The 22422-nt window shown below is 30.5% G+C and overlaps 1 protein-coding gene across 1 annotated transcript; it reads right to left on the minus strand.

Annotated features, from left to right (window-relative positions):
* Positions 1-1277: 1277 nt before the first annotated feature.
* On the minus strand, positions 1278-19022 carry LOC130804357 (protein C2-DOMAIN ABA-RELATED 1-like). Its single transcript, XM_057668770.1, has 3 exons — positions 18801-19022; positions 4229-4324; positions 1278-1684 (listed from the first exon to the last, which is right to left on the minus strand). Exons 1-3 carry the CDS (start codon positions 18924-18926, stop codon positions 1391-1393), a joined length of 516 nt encoding a protein of 171 aa, XP_057524753.1. The 5' UTR covers positions 18927-19022; the 3' UTR covers positions 1278-1390.
* Positions 19023-22422: the final 3400 nt, after the last annotated feature.

A 22422-nucleotide genomic window follows, 5' to 3' on the forward strand; every position in this document is an offset into this window, starting at 1 on the left:
TCATCAAGTAGATCAAATCCCAAATCAAACATAGTCGAAATTTCTTCTTCCTCACTGTCCATGGTTCTTCCCCAATTAGAGAAGTTTCAACAGAAGAATGTGGTGAGGAAATATAAGAATCCTCATCTTCACAATCACCAAACAAAAACTTCAGTGCAGGATGAGAGAGAGAAGAATTAGGCGACTCCATTACCGGATCTTATTAAAAAAAAACCAAACTCAGATGACAGGAGAGAGGAGAGAAGAAGATTCAAAACGTAGATCTACTTTAAAAGGATGAAGAGAGGAAGAAGATGAAGATCTAGGGTTTTAGAAGGGGGTGGGTTCAGCACCTTGAACTGTAGCGCCGTCGAAGAAGATGAAGATCTAGGGTTTCAGAAAGGAAATGGGTGAATCACAGCAACAAAGATGGGTTGGGGTTTGGAGTGTAATCAGAGGGAGGAGAGGTTAATAAAAGGAGGGAATGATTTGTAGGTTAATTAGGATTGGGGGGTAATTAGTGTAGTTTAGTTTTTAAAATAAGGGTGTTTTGATAATTACAAGAATGGTATAAGGACAATTTGGTCCAAAAATTATGTTCTAAAAATAGAATTGGGACAATTGAGGTGAATTGCTCAAATAAAAAAATAGGACAATTGAAAAGAATTGGAGGGAGTATACGTTTACAAGTTGAGAATTCATCAAGGATATTCAAATTAAGCATTTTCTTCTTTCACAAATTCTTGTGAGAGACAGTCTCTTTAAGGGACCATCTCTAATTTGGTCAGCCTATTATCACCTTTTAGTTTAATTAAGCTTTATTGAGTTGGGCTTGAGATACGTCTTTCAAAGAGACGGTCTCTCAGGAGACGTTCTTCTTTTATCCCATATGGCCATATAGCATATATATGCACTTACATAGGGATATACCAATGGTTTACAAAAATTTGTTCAAAATGAGTACTTAATTTAATAAAAAACTTAACATTTTGTCTACCACATAGAAATTAAACTTGAAAGCTCGAGGTCACTATGCGGACTAAAAAATGTAGTGAAATTTTCCAAAAATAAAAGGAAGGGAGTGGTGGAGCCTTGAGCAACAAACCATATGGTAAAAAAAACCTATTTTACAAATGAGTTTGACTTATCCATTTGCATTATTTCTTATCCTAACATTTAAGTAATATCAATCGACATTATTAACCGCTCTCTATCCACTCCTAAAACGATGATATAAGATGCTAATAAAAATATTATGAAAAAATACATATTTGAAATTAAGAGTGTATTTTGAAAATAACATACAATTTATAAAAACTAATATCAAAATTTATTCTCCAATAATAATATAGAAAATTAGTAATTTAAAGCTCTAGCTAGTTTCCTACACTCTTATGGATGTGACACAATATTAAGCACCCAATTTGGAAGCAGGAAGATCTATCCATTGTAATTGCAGCTCGATTTCACCACACTCGACATTGCGAAGCCGGAGGAACATGTTTTGAATAAGCTTTCCATCGTTCCAAACTATGCAGCTGTCCTCCGCGATACAATTTTGCCTCTCGGGTCTTACTTTCATGATAATTGTTCCATTTGGAAGGCCTTCCTCGTTCATCTTTACTGCTTCTAAGAATGGTCTTATATCAAACTCCGCATCTCCCATTTTGTCATCAAGAGAGAATGTGTCATGGTCGTACACATACTGTATATATACAAATACAACCATTCTTTATATGTCAAGTACACAATCAATCAAAAATAATGCTCTTCTTATTCACTATTATTTTATCATTAGTATAATACCCGTGCCATGCATAGAATGTGAAACTTTATATTTGTATAAAGTTTTTTATAATCATAATTTTCTTTTTAGCAACTTAAATTTATTGAATTTTAGCCTCTTTTAACCATTAACTATGACTTATGAATATTGACAATAAAAATAAAAATATATTTCAATCGTATGGTTTAGCATCTTTTTATAGATGTCTATACAACTTCCTATTTTTATTAAAGAAATACTAACTATTTAGATTCAATGTATACAGTAGATATACTTATAGGCAAAATCTTAACAAAAATTTACTCTTTTAAAAGATAGATAAGTTTCAATTGAAACTTCCAATATAAGCATTTATAACAAGTTGTATGATTTCAAAAACAATCAAACAAAACAAAATTCAACACCTTTTTATTAAACCCACAAGTCACAACTAAACCCCTATTATACATTCACCAAATTTAAAGCTAAAAATCAAAAATTTAAATTTTTATTTAATCATAAAAGTCTCATATTCACGATGTATTTTATTAATTTTAAAACCCAAAAAATCTTAAATTCATAAATTGTAAATTGTAAACCATGTTTTTTAAATAAGAAGTCCCAAATATGCTAATTTTTAGACTAAAATTGACTCAAACAAAACATAATCACACATATGCCTTGAAGAAGCTTAAATTTATTTGTATTCTACATGGTAGATCTCTTTTATTTTTGTCTTCAAAAACTCCCAAAATATATTAAAGAATTAATCACTAGAGGTTTTTTTCAGAAATGATACATAAATGGAAAAAATAAATCAAATTAAAGAAGGATGCACATCTGAGATAAACCTTATGAAATAGATATACTAATTATCCTTTTTGAAAGATACTACCATTCTACCAAGTGCCAATTCATGAAAAAGGCAAGTATGTAGTAGCTTTTAACAAAAGCTTTTGAATTAGCCCGATTTACCCTTATGGGATACGCATTAATTAATTAATACTCAAATTTATTTTGCAAGGTAAACATGGCATCTTCTTATTATTTTTCAGTTTTTATTCTCAAGCCGCCACGTGCTAAGTGGTTGTTGAATTAGTATATTATATGATATGATATAATATGATATGATATATTATTTAATTTTTGCACGTTTGTCATTGCATATATTCAATTATAAATATATTAAATGAAAATTTGTAAAAAATACTCTCAACTATCATTTTACCCTGTACACCCCAAATTAGTGTTGGGATATCCTAACTATTGCTCATTGACTCAAAATATCCAAAAAAAATCAGTTCAAAAGAATGTGCATAGTGTTTGACAAATAGTTGATAGCTAGTAACTGTCTAACTGATAGTTGATTGGGAGAGTTGATTTGACCAACTGATTTGAGTAACTAGTTTTTTTAGCTAGTTATTTACTAGTGTTTTGTAAATTTTAGCTATTAGCTTAGAGTTGATTAGTGTGAAAAGACATATAGAGACACTACAAATTTGTTGTTAAGTTAATATTTATTTATAAAATACTCTTACATAATTTATTAACAAAATATTAATATTAGTATAGCTATAAACTAAATTCCAAGTCAAAATTATGTTGTGATAATTAGTGAGAAGAATAGTACAATAAAATAATCATTTTAAATCGTTTTAGATATTCACATAAGTAAACTAAAAATAATAAAGTATGGGTAATATTATCATTGAATCGAAAATAATTAATGTGGGCTTAAGGCTAAAGAAATGACTATTGCCAATTGCCATGAAAACTCATGAATCAGCTAATTCTAAGTATGCCAACCTGTTGTTAAATAGAGGGTTGAGCCAAATAAAAGCTATTTAAAAAAACTCTTTTACCAAACATTATATTTATTAGCTTGTTTGACTCATATAATCAGCTAAGTAGTCCAATCAACTATTTTTCCCCAATAATAAATAGCAAAAGACATAAGTTAGAATTCAATCTATTTTGTAGTGATTGCTTTTCTATCATAATTGCTTTTTGAATTTTGACAATATAGCAACTTGTTTTTTTCAAAGGTTTATTGTTAGGATTATTATAGTGGTAATGTGGTATATTGGGCTAGGCCCATTATATTGAAATACAGGTACAAAAACGCTTATTTTAAGAAATTCAGTGATAGTTTTTATTTTATTTATATGAAAATTAGTTTATTTTTTTCAAAAGGTCAAATATTGGACTGTTCTCATATTGAAAAGTTGAAAACCTAACACAAAAAACAAGCTAGAAAAAAATGTTGAAAAGTTGAGATTTCACATGATTTTGGCTTATGGGTTCATAAAGAGGACAACATTTTCATCAAGTTTGATCATTTTATAGTTGATCAAGAGAATTGTATTTGAGAAAATATCCTTTTCACATAAGGCATTTTTTCATGACAATTGCTTAATTTCTAATAAAAATACAAATGATAGTTAATTTTTTTGTTAATAAAAAGAAACATAAGATAGTATGTACCAATTTAATAGGCTCATTAGGATCCGCAACACAAAGGGTCAGATCCTCATTCCATTCGGGATTAAGGGACTTCTTAATAATGCGCGTCTTTAGTTTCTGAAACAACAATTACACAAACACTAATTTCAGGATATATAAATATTTGGAGTAAAATTTATTTCCATTAAGCATATATTATCTCTTTTCCCTCTATCGACAATGGATGGAAAAATAAGAAAAATAGATAAAATGGTATTTTATGAAAAAGTGAAAAAAATATGTGGATAAGATAAAAAAAAATAAATTAAAATGGATGAGAATTAAAAGAGTCTTTTGAGTTATTGTCAAAAATAGAAATAAACAAATTTGTTGAAACAAATTAAAAAATAAAGTGGGACAAATTTCATAGAATAGAAGGAATATTTTGTATTACTTGCAAATTCTATCCTTGAACCTAAAAGATATTGGAATACTATATGGAAAAAACCCTATACTTATTCACGAAACCCTATGTATTACACATTATGTTTGGATAACATTTTTGGATATAATACAAAACAGAGAAGCAAAAGGGACAAAAAGGAAGAGAAGGAAAACAAATTGGAGGAAAAAAAAAGAAAGCAAGAAATGAAAAAAAAGTAACTTTTGTTTGTTTAGAAGAGGGGAGGGAAAAGAAACAAAAAGAAATGGAAGAAAAGTAACTCTTATTTGTTTCTAAAAAAGGAAAGGAAATGAAAAAGAACTAAGGGTTTTTCATCCAAATCTTTTCAATTTTGGAGAGATTGAGACTTTAAAAAATTATTTATCTAACAGCTAGTCTCTTGAGAGCCCGTCTCATTGAGAGACGTCTCTCAGACCCAACCCATTAAAACTTAATGTCCACTAACCGTATTTTTAATGTCCACTTACATTATCTTTGATGCCTACTTATCATATCCTTAATGTCTACTTATAATATCTTAAAATGCCTACTTACATTATTTTTAATGCCTATTTACAATATTTCAAAAAGTATATAATAGGCTGGCACATTCACAAGAATTTGTGTTTATCTAATCCTTTCAAACATCTCCCTTTCAAATCTCTTTTCTCTTATTTTATTATTTAAATAAGAGATCTTTCATCCCTCTAATTTCCTCTTTCTTTTCATCTATTTCATTCCATCCAGACACACATCTATAATGAAATACTTTATTTTCCTGCTTTTGGTTTTTTTATTCTTCATATTTTTTAAACTAGGTATTAAATAATTTACATGTTCCTTTAATGTAATTGTCAAAAATATTTCTAAAGAAACACTGATTTCAATTTGCATAGTAAAATCTTAAAAAATTAAGAGATATAATCTTCTCTAGGACTCGCTTGAATTGAGAGTGAATATTTAAGAGGTAAAGAAATCAAACTAACATTGATTTCAATTTGCAAATGAATTCAATGAAATAATCGTGAAAGAGATAAAATAAGAATAATTTAAAAAAGATAGTAAAAAAAAGGATAATTCGATTGATTTCTCTCATTTGGAGGAAAATAATTGGCCCACCCTCTTCTAGGGTAAATTTTTACTCTAAAATGAGAAAACTAATTGACATTTTATCTATTTTTCAATACTTTTTAACCAATTCTTCCACCTCTATAACAATTAAATTTCTTTAATCATCTATCTAACTAACTTTGTTTTTCTATTTAACTTTTATTTGCCTTTAAATATATATATTCAATCTGAATCTATCTAACTAACTTTGTTTTGCTATTTGACTTTTATTTGCCTTTAAATATTTATATTCAATCTGAACGTACTACCGTGCTCTATTGTTTACCTTTTTCTTTAACTTTAGATTCAGATGTATGCTTGATTTAGATGTGAAAATATTTGCCAAAACCGTTACGATGTTAAGAACGATACAAACAACAATAAACAAAACAACGTTTGACAATGTAAACCAAGCAAAAGAGACACAAAGATTTAAGGAGGTTCACCCAACGATGGCTACGTCCTCCGTGGTGTGTAGTTTCTGTTTATATTATATCAAATGAGTACAAACAACACTTCAAAATGAAGAATTACAATTGAGTAAGAGATAAAAAACAAAGGGCTATGTGTTTGGCTTAGGGGTTGTGTTTGATGTGTTTGATGTGTGAGTATGAGAGCTCTATATATAGTACTAGGTACATGAATGTCAATAGCTCACTTGAATACAATATTAATATAGAGTAATGAATAATATGAGATAACTCCAAGAACTTGAAAGGTCAAAAACAGCATCCCATGCACATCAGAGAAACCGCTCGACTGGAACAGAGAGCTCGCTCGGTCGAGGGCTCGGTCGAGCGAGCAATAGATACATTCTGGATACATTCTGTCTGATCGCTCGACCAACCAATAAGACTCGCTCGGTCGAGCGGGTAGGTCGAGCGACCATTCTGCTTCCTCTGTCAGAATTCTGATCGAGCTATCAAAAACAAGTCCTTTCTACTTCTTCATTAATCTTCATTAACACCAATAATTCCCATGAATACTCTCCACATAATTACACCCTTTTGGATTCCACAAACCAAGAGTCACACACATGAATACACACTTCAATTGTGCACTCAAGTCACACATGTGATACCATTCATAACAAGATGGATTAATTAGAATGGCAATGTGACTTTTACTCGACTTGCCATCAATGTCAAATGTGTATACATTAAAATCAATAGTTGTGGGCTAATTGCTAAATAAAAATAAAAATTTTACAATTAGGATATAAGAACATTAGAAAAAAGTTTTCCTAATGATACAAATAAAGTAACAATAATAGGCTAAGAGAAGAAAATGATTAAAAAATGAGACAACAAAAAGTGAACTCAATACTTTACTTGAAAAAAGTGGTCATTATTACTCAAATAAGATCCAATTCGCATGCATATTAGAAGTACAAGTATGAATTAAATATGTTAGAAGTTATATCACAAAATTTAGTAAAAATTAATGTGAATAATAAATTTTTTTTTTTTTACGTTTTCACTACAATGCACTAGTGGAAAAAAACGTATTTGCTGCTTATCATTTGATGCGATTTTAGGCCTTGACCACAGCAAATAAGCAGTTGCAAGATTAATTACTGCGATTTTTCTTGTGACCGCAGCAAATAACACACTCAATTGCTGCGATTTTCCCCTTTGACCGCAGCAAATAACATGTATTAAAATGGCGCCTAGCTTTTTAACGTTTATATTTTCATAAGACGAACACACGCACGAACACAGCGGTTCATCTTCTCCATACTTCAAACTTCAAACTTCTACTATTCTTGTTCATCACCAAACTTCATCTGCTCTTCATCAAACTTCAAACTTCAAACTTCAAACTTCAAACAGCGGTTCATCGTATGTTCTTGTTCATCATCAAACTTCATCATCAGACTTCAAACTTTGAATTTTCATAAACCCCCTACTTGTTCATCATCTGCTCGACTATTCTTCTTCTCCCACGACTTCTACTGTTCATCATTCTTCAAAACCGTTTGAAACCAAAGGCATTTGGTCTTGTTCATCTTCAAAACTCACGAATTAAGGTATTATTCGTCTTTTTAAATTCTCAAACCTTTAAGTTTTTTGCAAGTTCATAACATACGAAAATTAGGCTTAATTGTTTTTTTTGTTTTTCTTTGTAGATTATTACATAACCCACAAAATCAAGGTAATTTCTATTTGTTTTGTAAATTTGCAAGTTTATATTTTTATTGTTTCACTTGTGATTTAGTAATTTAGTTAAAAATGTGGTTTGTTAATTATTTGCATATTTAGTAATTATTTGTGAATGTGGTTTGCGTGGTTTGTTAATTATTTGCATATTTTGTTAAAAATGTGGTTTGTTGTTATACTTGTCTTTAATATTAGAATTAGAATACTTATATTTCTAAGGTTAAATGATTTAGTTTTATTATTTATATTTTGAATATGATTTTATTTACAATGTAGTGCTTAATATTGAAGTATGAAGTATATAATTAGAATATGTTTGGTTATATAGAATTAGAATATGTTTGGTTATATAGAATTAGAATGTGAAGTATATGAAGTATGAAGTATACAATGTTAATTATTCAAAGTATATATTTTTAGGGTTAAATATGTTTATTAGAAATAAGTATATATGTTTAAAAGTTGTGTACTAATTTTGTTTTGAATCAATTAATCACACTAATTAGGATGACAAAAGATCATTCTTGGCTGTATGGAAGCATTGAATCGTCGGAATTTATTGATGGCGTATTAGAATTTTGTAGTATTGCGGTTGAACATCAAGCTAGGACGGGGGGAGTTGATTTTTATTGCCCATGTGTCAGTTGTGGCAATGTATCAAAGGTAGATAGTGTTGATATCCTTAGGGAGCACATACTTCGACGTGGGTTTAGGCCTCAATATCATGTTTGGGTTTGGCATGGTGAGGAGGGAGTTTACAAAGAGAAAAGTGTTGTTGAGGACGTCAATAATGTGGCCGATGTCAATGAGCACATACTAATTACGTATTAAGTTGCGATTTTATGCGTTTTTATGCTTCTTTGGCACTAACATCTATTTTCTCTTAGTGCTTTCGACAACCTTCTAATTCCGTTGATTGCGGCTACTACACTCTCAAATACATGGACGATATCTTAAAATCCGTGAAGGAGGTTGGAGTCGAAAACATAGATGCCGTAAGTATTTTTGTTACGTTCTTAAATTATTAATATTATTGGTAAAATCTAATGTTTATTAATCTTTTAATTTTATATTATATTATAGGTTATATACGACATTCCGAGGGAAACACGCACTCTGAGAAGTGGAGAGATGTGCGAATTAAAAGACAAGATTGCCGCGTATCTTGCTAATTTTTGTCCTTGATAAATTGTAATTAGCATAGATTTTTTAGGACTTTAATGTATATTATATATATATATATATATATATATATATATATATATATATATATATATATATATATATATATATATATATATATATATATATATATATATATATATGTATGTACATAATATTATATTATATAAACGATTTAGAGTTTTTTATTACAAAGAGATTATTGGTGATTATTTGTGATTATCATTGGATTATTATTGGATTAATCATTGTTATTACATTGTACATTATTATTGGATTATTATTAGTATAAAACGAAAAAAGAAAAAAAAATAATAGTTATTTGCTGCGGTCAGCCCCCAAAACCGCAGCAAATAATTGCCATTATTTGCTGCGGTTTTGGGGGCTGACCGCAGCAAATAATGCCACTTATTTGTTGTGATTTTGGGGGCTGATCGTAGCAAATAAAGCTCTTTTTTGCTGCGGTTTAAAACCGCAACATTTAAAATAGGCCATTTGCTGTTATTACTATTGCTTGGGGCCAAAACCGCAGCAAATAATGGCCAAAAAACCGCAGCAAATGAGGTTTTTTCCACTAGTAAATGATAGTAATTTTTGATTAACCATTATAATATCACTTCATGGAGCATTTCCCTTTAACATCCTTTTAACTTGTTATTAATCTAAAATTGTAGGTTAACTGTACTAGCTAATAAATTAAAAATAAAAATAAAAGAGAAAATGCAATAACAAAATACAAAAAAATAAAACAAATCCAACGACCACCTTTCCCACTCCCCTCCTACTGCCAGCCCACTATAAGAATATAAATGGGTGCAGAAAAATTGAAAAAACAATTTCTTAACATCAAAACAAGATCACATGCATATTATTATATAACTATATTAGTTATATAATCGAGTATAAAATATACTAAAAAATAAATAATAGATTGTTAAATATATATCATGCATAATGTTGGTCCACAAGCATCAAACGGATTACCACACATGCTAGTGCAGGATAATAAACCCCTTTTCTCATACATTTTAGGTGGAGTATATGTAGAGAATATTAGAATGTTAATGAGTGTATATAAAATGAGATGTTCATCACCTTTTCAATCCATGGTGGTTACAAACACTAATGATGATAAAATATGTGGTTCAACTCTTAATTAAATATACCATCAATACATGCAAGAAACTTCACATACGTAAGTGTCCCATGAGAAATAAGAATCCTATGTTCATGGAGCATATTATTTTGAATTAGTTATTTGTAATTACGTCATTATTTATTTGTAATAATATTTTTTAGAGATTTTTTTATTTTAATATTTATTTTGAATTAGTTTGTATTGATTGTTTATAATTGTATATGAATACCTACATATTTATATCAAGAGTATATTTATAATTACTCCAATAAAGATGTTCAAATTAAACTTGTACTTGTAACTCAAAATTTTGCTAGCATATCAAAAGTTGTCTTAATTTGGGCTTGTAAGTAAATATATGATTATAAATGGGTTAGAGCTTTGAATAAGGAAAAATAGAAAGAAAGAAAGAATGAAAGAAATAAATAAAAACCCCTAAACTCTTGCTCCTCATTTTCCATCTAGGTTGCACTAAAACGGACACGGACACGGACACGACACGGGTACGGAAAAACGCCAACTTAAAAATGGCGGACACGGGGACACGTAAATGGTAATATAATAAATATATCAAATTAAAGATAATTTTACAATCTTTCATTTGATATTTGTAAATAAACACTTTAAAAATATAAAACTCACATAACATTTAAATAAGTACCAAATAAACAACAGGTGTATTTAAATATTTGAGAAAAAATAAGAGTTATGAAAAGAAGCAGCCTTGAAATAGCATTTCAGAAGGTATGGGCTACTTGCTCTTCCCAGTTCCCACTAGCCAATTAGCCTGGCGGCAGCCAGCAATGGCATTGGCAGCAAACCTCAAAAACAAGATTAAATAAAAACAACACACGTGTCCTTGCCGTGTCCCTTGCCGTGTCCGTCGCGTGTCCTTGCCGTGTCCGTCGCGTGTCCTTGCCGTGTCCACGTGTCCGAAAAAATATTAAAATATTGGACACTTCATTTGGCGTGTTGGACACGGATTTTCGCGTGTCCGTGTCCGACACGTGTTCGACACGGGAGACACCGGTGAGGTGCCGTGTCCGTGTTTCCTAGTTTTCCATCTCTTTCTCTCTTCTTCACCTCCCCTTCCTCAGCACCAAGAATCATCCACCACCACCATCACCAGCTGTCAGCAGTCGCTACCACCAGCTGTCACCGCGAGCCACCACCAGCCGCCACCGCCGGTGGTCCCCCTCTCAAGCTGGTTGAAAGTTCTTTGCCTTTTCCATCATCCTCTCAACTCTTTGTGAGCAATTTCTAACCCAATTTGATTTTGTATGTTCTTGATAATTAACTTCTTGTTATTTAGAGTTTATACTTGTTAAATGTGAATATGATTTAATGAGATCTTGTTATGGGTTTGAGTGATTATGGTGATTTGAAAATGGATAAGTTAGGTTTATATTATTATGAAAATAAAAGTATTATTTACTACTTTTTTGGTTTTAATGGTGATTTATTAATTTAATAATCTTGTATAAGCTTTGTGTATGTACCATTGTAGATGAATGGTGGTAGTATTAGTTATTAGCTAGTAATGGTTAGGATTCTTGGTCACCAAAAAAAAAAGTGATTGTTAATTGTCATTATTATTTTTTGTAAATGGTGGTTTATATTCTTAATATCATTAAGAGGTGTTAGTTAATAGTGATTGTTAATTAATTTTATTTGATTACTAAGAGTTGATTATGGGCTTTTGCGGTTCTTGTTATGAGTTGATATTATTTTTATTGCACTTTAGAATTAAATTAATTGTCATTATCACTTAAACTAATCGTTGTTGTAAGTTGTATAGTCTTGGTAAAAAAAAAGGATTCTTGATGTTGTGAGCGACATAAGTAATTTCTTGTAGTCTCTATGAACCTTGAATAATGTGGTGAAATGGATTTCATGTCATTACTAGCTTACTACCTTGGGTATTTTCTCTATTGTATGTAATACATTATTTTATTCAATTATGTCTACTAATTCATAGTAATATGACAATGCAATATATATAGTTAAGATTTGTTCCTTAGAACATACTTTGTCGTAAATATAGTGTGAAAAGTGTATGTTGTGATTAGATTAGAATTATTGGTGTAGTAGTAAGCAAATCTAGAATTGAAGCTGTTGCATTTGGCTAATTAGCTTGATAGCATGAACTAGAACTCGCTCTAATGGTAGTAGACTACTTTCTTTTAGAGTAAGTGACTCTTATATGAGGTTAAGTAGACTTATTAGTCATACTTTGAACGTGCATAGGTGCTCAGTTCATAAGAGAAGCTTAAGAACCTCATATTTGGTGGTTGTGATAACTTTTTGTCTTGCAGTTGCAATTACAGGTACGCACACGCTGTAACAAATTCTTATATGCTTATGTTTCAAAGTGTTATCAATATTTGCGACCTTGTGCATTGTATTATAAATATGATGTACTAGAGTAAGCCTTATACATGAATAGCTATTGATTGCATATATCTTGAACTTAGAATGGTATAGACGCAAAGAACAAAGGTATTATTAGATGCTAAGCACAATTCCCTTATTGATAGAATTTCATTATGTTTATTTGGAGTCGGAACGATTCCTTTATATATGAGTTTGAGTTTATGTTTGAGTCATTGGTAGGTCTTGCAAACCCCATGGTTCTCATTGAAAGCAAAAGTATATTTGAGTTACCAGTGTGTCTTACAAACCCCATGGTTCTAATTGATAGCAAGAGTATGTTTGAGTTACCGGTGGGTCTTGCAAACCCCATGGTTCTCATTGATAGTAAGAGTATATTTGAATTACCGGTGGGTCTTGCAAACCACATGGTTCTCATTGATAGCAAGAGTATATTTGAGTTACCGGTGGGTCTTGCAAACCCCATGGTTCTCATTGATAGCAAGAGTATATTTGAGTTACCAGTGGGTCTTGCAAACCCCATGGTTCTCATTGAAAGCAAAAGTATATTTGAGTTACCGGTGGGTCTTGCAAACCCCATGGTTCTCATTGATAGCAAGAGTATGTTTGAGTTACCGGTGGGTCTTGCAAACCCCATGGTTCTCATTGATAGTAGGATTATATTTGAGTTACCGGTGGGTCTTGCAAACCCCATGGTTCTCATTGATAGCAAGAGTATATTTGAGTTACCGGTGGGTCTTGCAAACCCCATGGTTCTCATTGATTGCAAGAGTATATTTGAGTTACCAATGGATCTTGCAAACCCCATGGTTCTTATTGATAGCAAAAGTATATTTGAGTTACCGATAGGTCTTGCAAGCCCCATGGTTCTCATTGATTGCAAGAGTATGTTTGAGTTATTGGTGGGATCTTGCAAATCGTAAGGTTCTCATTGATAGAGAGTTTATTCATTGTTACAAGATTTATAATGAGAAGTGCCTTGTGGGTCTTGCGAACTCCAAGGGTTTTCTTTCATAAAAAGATTACGCCTATGTTATTATGGGAGTTAAGAATCTCAAGGATATATTATGATTATACTTACTTTAAGGTAGACAAGCTTTTTAAGGTCAAGTGTTTAGTAGCCTGTTAGTGGCCTTAAATGAGTTGACACTACACGTGTTTATCAGAGTTTATGTTTTTGAAAAGAGGAGTGTTAAGACTTACATTCCAACCAAGAACGCATTATTTGGGTTAGGAAGGAAGAAATGAGATTAACAAGTATAAATGGATGATAGATGGTCACTAGTTGTGCTTGTGTCTTATGAAATCATATTTATATCGTGGTATAACATATTGATATCTAGTATGTTGGCCTTATTATATTTGGTGTTAGTTACTGACGTATTTGTGTTTATGTTTGATTATTTTACGACTTCCTATGATTGTTCTACTATGATACATTGGTCTTTGGTCTGATGTTGAGCAGCAGCAGGATCATTGGCGTATTAGGTATCTGGAGCATCTTTTGCATTGCTTTTGGGGAGTGTGGAGTGCGAAGCATAACTCGTGTTATGCAAACGTCTTTTGATTTTGTAGTTCTTATGTCTTTTGCAAACTTTGTCTGTATATATTTTTGATATGAGGCCTTGTATCCTCCTTTGTATTATTTAAATTTTCCGCTGCGTAGGTTATGGATTTGTATTGTTTAAAGTATTTTATTATTTTTTTTTTTAAAACTCAAGCGTTAACATTGGAACCACAATCCATGCTTGTTATGAAGATTTGAGGAGCCGACGATGAATCATTCCGTTGTGGTACGAGTTTTTAAAGCGATGATGCCTTGGATGAGTTTAGTTATTTTATTGTGTTTTATATTCCATCACGCCCTCGATTTTAGTCGAATTGTTGCCGAAATTTCTACTCACATTTACAAGGTTTCTAATTATTTTATTTATTTTATTTTAATGTAACACTCGAACTTCCTCCTGTCCTTTGTGGTTTTGGTTCCGTATAAGGGGTCGGAAATTCAAGGGCTGTTACACCCCCAGTGCAACCTCCACTCTTTCCCTTGCTTGCGCAATGCTCACCACCATCAAGCGTTAACACCTAGGCTACCACAACCCACCACCATCACTACATGATGAAACTCCCATCACCATTGCGACCCACAAAATCAAATCTGACGATCACAAAGACAATGAGGGGAGTGTTGTTTGTTGGTGGCGGTGAGTGGGAGGGAGTTGGTAGGTGGCAATGAGGGTGGGTGACTAGAAAGGAGAGGGGTGGTGGGTCATGTGGTTGTTTAAACTAAACAACTTGTTTAAAGTCGTAATATTGGATGTTTTTAGAAAATACACCTATTATTTGATATTATTAATAGTTAATTAATAATTAGTACTTCTTTTGTTTTTTTTTGTTCTTCTCGTTTATTTATTGCACTTTTTTCAAAACAACTTTTAAACCTCGATATCTTTAAATATACATAATAAAAAATTATAAAAAATACATAATAAAAAAGTATATATTAAGACGAATCTAATGAGATCTCACATGGCATATTTTATTTTCTAAATATGTATCAAAATATTAATGGAAATTCCACATGGTAGCATCGAACTTTCATAAAACGCTAGTGGTAGTACTTTTGTAAGATTTTTCCACATGGTAGCATCCAATTTTATGCCTTATCTAACTGCCGTAGTGTTTTCCGTTAAATTCTTATCAATTTCCGTTTAATTCACCATTTTGATGTTTCTACCCTTATTAAGTGTTGGTTCTTATCTTTATAATTTACTCTTAACATTTGAGAGTGTTGACGAATTAAACGGTGAATCAAACGTCAAAATAGTGAATTAAATATTTGAGAGCATAAAAATGCTACTATGTGGAAAAATCTTATAAAAAATACTACCACTGGCGTTTCATAAAATTTCGATGCTATCATGTGAAATTCCCAAATAATAATAAAATTTTTCTCTCCTTAAAATGAAATATTCCAAATGAGAACATTAAAAAAGCGAACGGAACATTATTATAAAAAAAAAGGTTGAAAATTTATACTAGTCCTATTAATTATTAGGACGGTAAGTTTATTATGAAGAAGATGAATATCGGTTGTCCAATTGTTAAGATAAATTTCAACAATGGATGTTATGTATTTTGGTAATGCTGATCAACTAATCTTTTGTATGTTTGTAAAACGTATTTAACGTGGGATCCAAAACAGCTTCATTTTGAAAACAATATTGTTTTTCTTTATAAGGGCTTATTATTTATGGGAGACTTTGAGAAAATATGTAACACCCCGGCCCCTCGGACCGCTGGTGACTACTCTTGGAGACTGTAGACTAGCCCCACAAACCAACACAAGTCTTTCCAGCGCACTTTGGCCTCACTCTTGCGCACCCGGAAAAACTTCCCAAGAGGTCACCCATCCTAAGATTGCTCTCCACCAAGCACGCTTAACTGTGGAGTTCTTAGCAAATGGGCTCCCTAGAAAAGAAGATGCACCTTGTTGATATAAGTAGTCTATCAATCCTTTTTCAAGCTAAATCTGGGGTATTACAAAATATTTCTTGTCTATTTCAATTGGCTAAATAATTGGTTCCAAAATAAGACGGCTAATTCTTCATTTTGTTGTTATCATTTTTACAACTGCTTTTTTTTATCTTTGACAAATATAATTCGATTACACGATTCAAATAACATTTCAATTGAGAATATTTTTTTAACGCATTAGTAAAATAAGCTTGAAAAATAAATAGTACTAATAATTATTATGTAGCGACTATATGACAACGGAGGAAGTATATCTCAACTTACATTATTTTAGTTTGTGGAAAGAAAATAAATACTCTCTCATGTTAGTTTTATGCAAAGAAAAAATTGATGTTTTTGAAAAAAGTTAATAATGGAAATAAATAAAGAGTGAAAATGAATTGTGTGAATAAAATTAAAATAGAGTTAAAATGTATGGATGAATTTAAAAGTAAAAGGTGAGCCGCATTAACCAAAAATATAAATAATGCAAATTAAATAGGACGGACCAAAATGACAAATGTGTCATATTCAATAGGTGGAGATAGTAAGCAATTAGTACTAATCAATCATTAATGATTGAGAACTAAAAAATTTTTATCTTAGCTTTCAATTCGTTGGATTGGAAACTACAAGTCCAAAAGTTCGTAAAAAATAAAGGAAAAATTATCGTGGATAATATAGCTTTTTGTTAATTTTTCTACAATAATATTAACTATTGATTAATCATGAATAATACCAACTAAAAGGGGTGTTTTTCTAGAAAATCCCTAACATGTTAAAAATCAAATGATTGGCGATTATAAGTCTAAAAGAATTGGTAAATTAGTCAATAAACTAAAGTTGGTATTATTCTAGAAAAATGCCACCTAAGTTGGTATTATTCATGGTTAGTCAATAATTAGTATTATTGTAGGAAAATTAACAAAAAGTTATATTATTTACGATAATTTTTTCAAAAATAAAAGATCTTCTCTTAGTAAAAACTACTTCTATTAATTTGAGGCTTATAAAGATTAATACCACTTCAAAATTATGAGTTAGACTACGTTAGTGATAGACGATTTTCTTTTTAAGTTTTTTGATGACCCTTCTATTCTTGTGACATATTTTTCAACACTTACATAAATAATTAAAATAAAAACTCGTGTAATATACTAAATTTTTGTTTATATGAAATTATATATATAAATATAAATTTTATAATAAATATATAATTACTGTTGTTATTAACACGTTAAATTATATTTCTTGTGTGAAAAGTTATTGAGTTTTTTTTGTCAATTTAAGATGCTTGAAATTGTTGTACCACTTTTTTTTGGACCGTGAATTATGGACTTTGTGCTATGGTTTATTATAAAATCACATTTTCATGTCGACGATGTTAATTTTTTATTGTAAGTTATGAACTAACTATAGAACCCAAAAATATAGCTATATATTTAATTATAAAATAAAAAATCCATTTCGCCATAGGTCCCGCTCACTAAGAAAAAGGGTGGGTTGTGACAAATAATGTAAGTTCGCTAATGCAGGCCAAGTTTTAAAATTTTAAAAGGTTTTAGGAGCGAACGACAACCATCTCAGATCGAGACCAATAATCCAATCGGTCCAGTTATAGTTTTTTTCAGTACTTGATCAATAATTGATCAATTTAAGGTTAAAATTGATTTCTTTCATAAATTAAAACTGAGCATTTAATTGATCACTTATATATAATTATTCACTTTAAGGTTTGAATTGATCATCTAACATTAAAATAATTGATCCATTAAGAATATAAACTTGTAAGTAGAAATTAATCCCTTTAATATCAAAATTAACAACTTATGGGTTAAAATTTTCAAATTTTATTTTAACTGATCTATTTAAGATTTACTTAAAGTTAAAATTAATCTATTTAAATTAATCTATTTATTTTAGTTTAAAATTTTTGGTTTTGGAACATTTTCTTTTTTTCATTTTTAGCTTTTGAACCGGCTCAATTATAACCTCGCATATTGAGATGTTCTCTCACAAATTTTATCAAAATTTTAGGTAAAACCCGTGGATAAACACCTTCTTTAAGTTAATGTAATGGTCTAATGGATGCCGTGACATTGACACATCTCTGTAAAATAAATTTTTGACGTTTGACTTATGAGGTTGAATGTTTGATGGTTGAAAATAAATGACTCTATAAACCTAAAATAAAAATCAGTTTAATTCTACAATTTCAAATTGAATTTATTATAAATTCATAATCTTCAATGGATCATTCCAAATTAGATCAAGGCATTAAATTAAAGCTTAATATTCAAATATTACAAGTAACAAGTCACAACTATGTTAATTTTTGAAAAGTTAAAATTTGGTATTTGGCAAAATGAATTAACCATCAATTTTAATTTATTTTAATATAAATAAAAAGTTAAGTGGTCAAGTATATTAGGTAAACTAGCAGATTAAAACAACTTATTAATGTGAATAAGCTGTGTTTTTGAACAAGCTGCTTTTAGCTGCGAGTTCAAAATCAGCTAGTCAAACTTATTAATAATGATCATCTAATCAAATTAACCACTATAATCAGCTATTAACTATCAGTTATTTGCCAAACATCTAATTATTTAAAGCTAAATTGCAATGATGATAAAATTAGATTGAAAATGTGAGAAAAAAGGGGGTAAGAAGGAAGACCTGGTTGGCAAGACGAAGGATGACATAAGGATCGCTACTATTAACATCACGAATAGCAAGATTCACGCCTCTTTTGATTTTGATACGTAGCAAACCCAAGGCATTGCCTGTGGGATTATCACCCATTTCTCTTTTTCAAGGGAGAGAGAAACCTAAGAAATATTTCTAGAACTACTAAATATAACTTGATGTATTGTTTTTCTTTTTAATTGTTATTTTTATTCAGCATATCAATTTAAGGTATTTAAGGAGGGGAATCATTCACTATAAATTAAATTGACTTGAGAATAAGTGGGTTATATTAAAGGTACGTAATTTCTTTCATTGGTCTTATCAAAATTGTCTCATTGCTAATTTGGTGGAAAGATTAAAAAATGTATAAAATGATATTATATGAAAAAGAGAAATGTATAGATGAAATGAAAATATAAGTTTAATATGTGAATGAGAATTAATGTAAGAGTACCGGTTATGAAAAAATAAAAATGAAGCAAATTTAATGGAACAAACTAAAAAGAAAAGTCGGGCAAATCTTATGGGACAGAGAAAGCATTGGAGAAAGTTGGACAAAGACTTAGGCCTATCAATGGAACTCGATCAAAAATTAGTAGTTCATAATTCGAATAGTTGAATTTGTGACTCGTAAATAATGCAATTGAAAATATCGGAAAAAAATCAAGTCAAACCCAATCAAAGTTCGAAAAATTTACAATGATTATGAAGAAGTTTGGATATCAATAGAGTTATTCAAATCATACACTCTTTTTGAAAGAAGAAATAGGTTGCTAACATGCCTCATTATTGATGTAGATGACATTATTATTACCAGATCAGATGATTGTTTAGAAAAAATACACTTGATCTCTTGGGAGAAGTTGGTCTAATTGGTTTCATACCTGCGAATGTTCTAATGATTGTCAATTATGGACTTTAAATCATTAAAAAACGCTAAAGCAACTAACAAAGGCTATTTTGGAAAGCTAATATAGCTTTCTCATTCAAGGTCATATATTGTATATGTAGTTGGAGTAGTAAGTAGATTTATGTACGAACCTCAAAAAAAAAATACATGAAAAATGTTATCAGAATACTTCGATATCTCAAAGCGATTAGTGGGATTGTGATTGTTTTTAAGAGAAATGTGCATATGGATCTTGTTGCTTATCCATTTTGGCACAAGATCAAGATGACAAAAAATCTATCTCAGGTTTCTTTATTGTTGTGAGAGCAAATTTAGTCACCTGACAGAGTAAGAAGCAAAAGATTGCATGAGCAAAATTTCATGAAATTGCAAAAGGGATCACATTAGTTTTGTAGGTCAAAAAATTATACTTCGGTGTCTGCCTAAAGGGAGTAGCAAGCTCTACTTAAGTTGATAAAAAAGCTTTCATCGGTAATCCTAAGAATCTAGTCTAACACTATATGACTAAACATGATGAAATAGATAGACACTTCATCAAATCATATAATCTTGAGGCACAAATAATTAGTCTTCCATTTAGCCGAGATTTTAGTCAAAGCATTGTAAGTTGTATCATTTGAAGCAATATTATGCAAATTAATGTTGAAGATCCCACGACTTAACTTGAGGAAAAGTGTTAAAAAAAAAAAAAAAGTTTTTATTCTGATATTTTGTTAATCCTTGATTACAGGGACTAGTATAGTTAGAATATATTGTTTTCTGTAACATATCTCAAAAACCTAGTATATATTGAAATTTTTTGTCAAATACAGCCTTTGTTTTTTTTATTTTGTAATTTACAACCTTTAAAAATTTTAAATTGTAATAGTTATTACCACTTTGCTTGTTTTCTATGATTAAGTTGCTAATTGCATTTTAACTCTAACTAATTACATTTGACTCTTTTTAATTATGCTTGACCTAAGAAAATTATCTATCCGCTTAATTAAACCAATCCTTTCCCTCTATTTAGAAGTGGCAAGCATCTATTAGAAAATTTGAAATACTTAAGAAAAAAAAAATAATAATTAAATAAACTAAGTTTTAAACTTATTTCAAAAGTAAGCGTGAAATTCTAAAACCTGAGGTTTAGGGATGTTCGCAGTTACTAACTGCAAACAGGTCAAAAAAGACAAAATAGCTGTTCGCACTTACTAATTGCGAACAGCTATTTGACCTGTTTTGACCTGTTCGCAGTTAGTAACTGCGAATAGCAACAGGAAAAATAGTTGTTCCCAGTTACTAAGTGGGAACAACTATTTTTGTCTTTTTTGACCTGTTTGCAGTTAATAACTGCAAACAGACCCAAACTTTAAGTTTGAGATTTTCACGCTTACTTTTGGAATAAGTTTAGAACTTAGTTTATTTAATTATTATTTTTTTTGGCTTAAGTATTTCAAAAATTCGCATCTATTATACCATGATGGCCCCCTCCTGTTTATGTATGAATTATGACATTTAATTGGGCATGTAGCTGATGGCTTTGATAATAGTAGTTTTGTTTTTAAGAAAAATTTGTCCAGAATAATATCATCTATTGTTTATCGACTGTGAATAATCTCTATTATTGATTATTTTTAAATAATTTAACCTTTGTATATTAATTGCTAATAACACCCTTTTCCACAATTTAACCATCTATATAGATACCTACTACCAAAGAAGAGTATGATAAGACCAACGAAGAAGCATAAGGCGGAAGAAGAAGTGAGTGTAACATCTAGTAGGTACCTACAGTAGCCGATTAAAATGTGAAAAGGGGTGTTGTCAGCAAATAATATACAAAGGTAGGATTATTTAAAAATAATCAATAATAGAAATTATTTACAGCAGATGAACAATATGTAGGATTATTCTGAATAATTTTTCCTTCTTTTTATTTAAACTATGAGTTTATGTATAAACACAATTTATGGGATAAAATCCCTATACGAATTTGATTGTTAATTGCAATATTTTTGGTTATTGTTTTCTAATTAGGATAAGCATAATTAGGGAAATAGAGGAAGATGAAGACGTAACGTATATAATACAAGCTAATTGGCTTAAATGGAGATTAACTTCTAGGGTATTGTTTGATAAGAAGTTTCCGCCTAAACTAAAACATAAATTCTATAGGGTAGCATTAAGGTCCACCTTGTTATACGGGACGAAATGTTGGTCCATTAAAAAAATCCATAAGAGAAAGATGAAAATTGCAGAGATACGTATGCTGAGATGGATGTGCGATCACACCAGGATGGATAGGATCAGGAATGAGGTTATCAGAGTGAGGCTAGGGGTTGCTCCAATTTCTGCAAAGCTGCATGAAGGTAGATCGAAGTGGTTTGGTCATGTGCAAAAAAGAAGCTAGCGATACACCATTGAGAAAAGTGGAAAGCATCACAATCGATGGTAAAAGAGGTCGAAGAATATATAACTAAGAAAATGTGGGAGAAATAAATTAAGAAGTTAAATGATTTGCACCTCTCGAAGGGCTTGACTTGGTGTAGGAATAGTTGGAGCCGAATTCGTGTACGTAAATCTCATTAGTTTTTTTGTGTCCTTATTCTCTAGTGTTATCTTAGTCGTTTTTGTCTGTTTGTAGTCCGATTAGTTTTGTTGTTTTGGATAGCGTTGTGCTCCTATGTTTTTGTGTTTTCAATTTCTCTGTTTTCTGTT

The sequence above is a fragment of the Amaranthus tricolor genome, chromosome 17, assembly GCF_026212465.1.
Source record: "Amaranthus tricolor cultivar Red isolate AtriRed21 chromosome 17, ASM2621246v1, whole genome shotgun sequence".
Taxonomy (NCBI): Eukaryota; Viridiplantae; Streptophyta; class Magnoliopsida; order Caryophyllales; family Amaranthaceae; genus Amaranthus; species Amaranthus tricolor.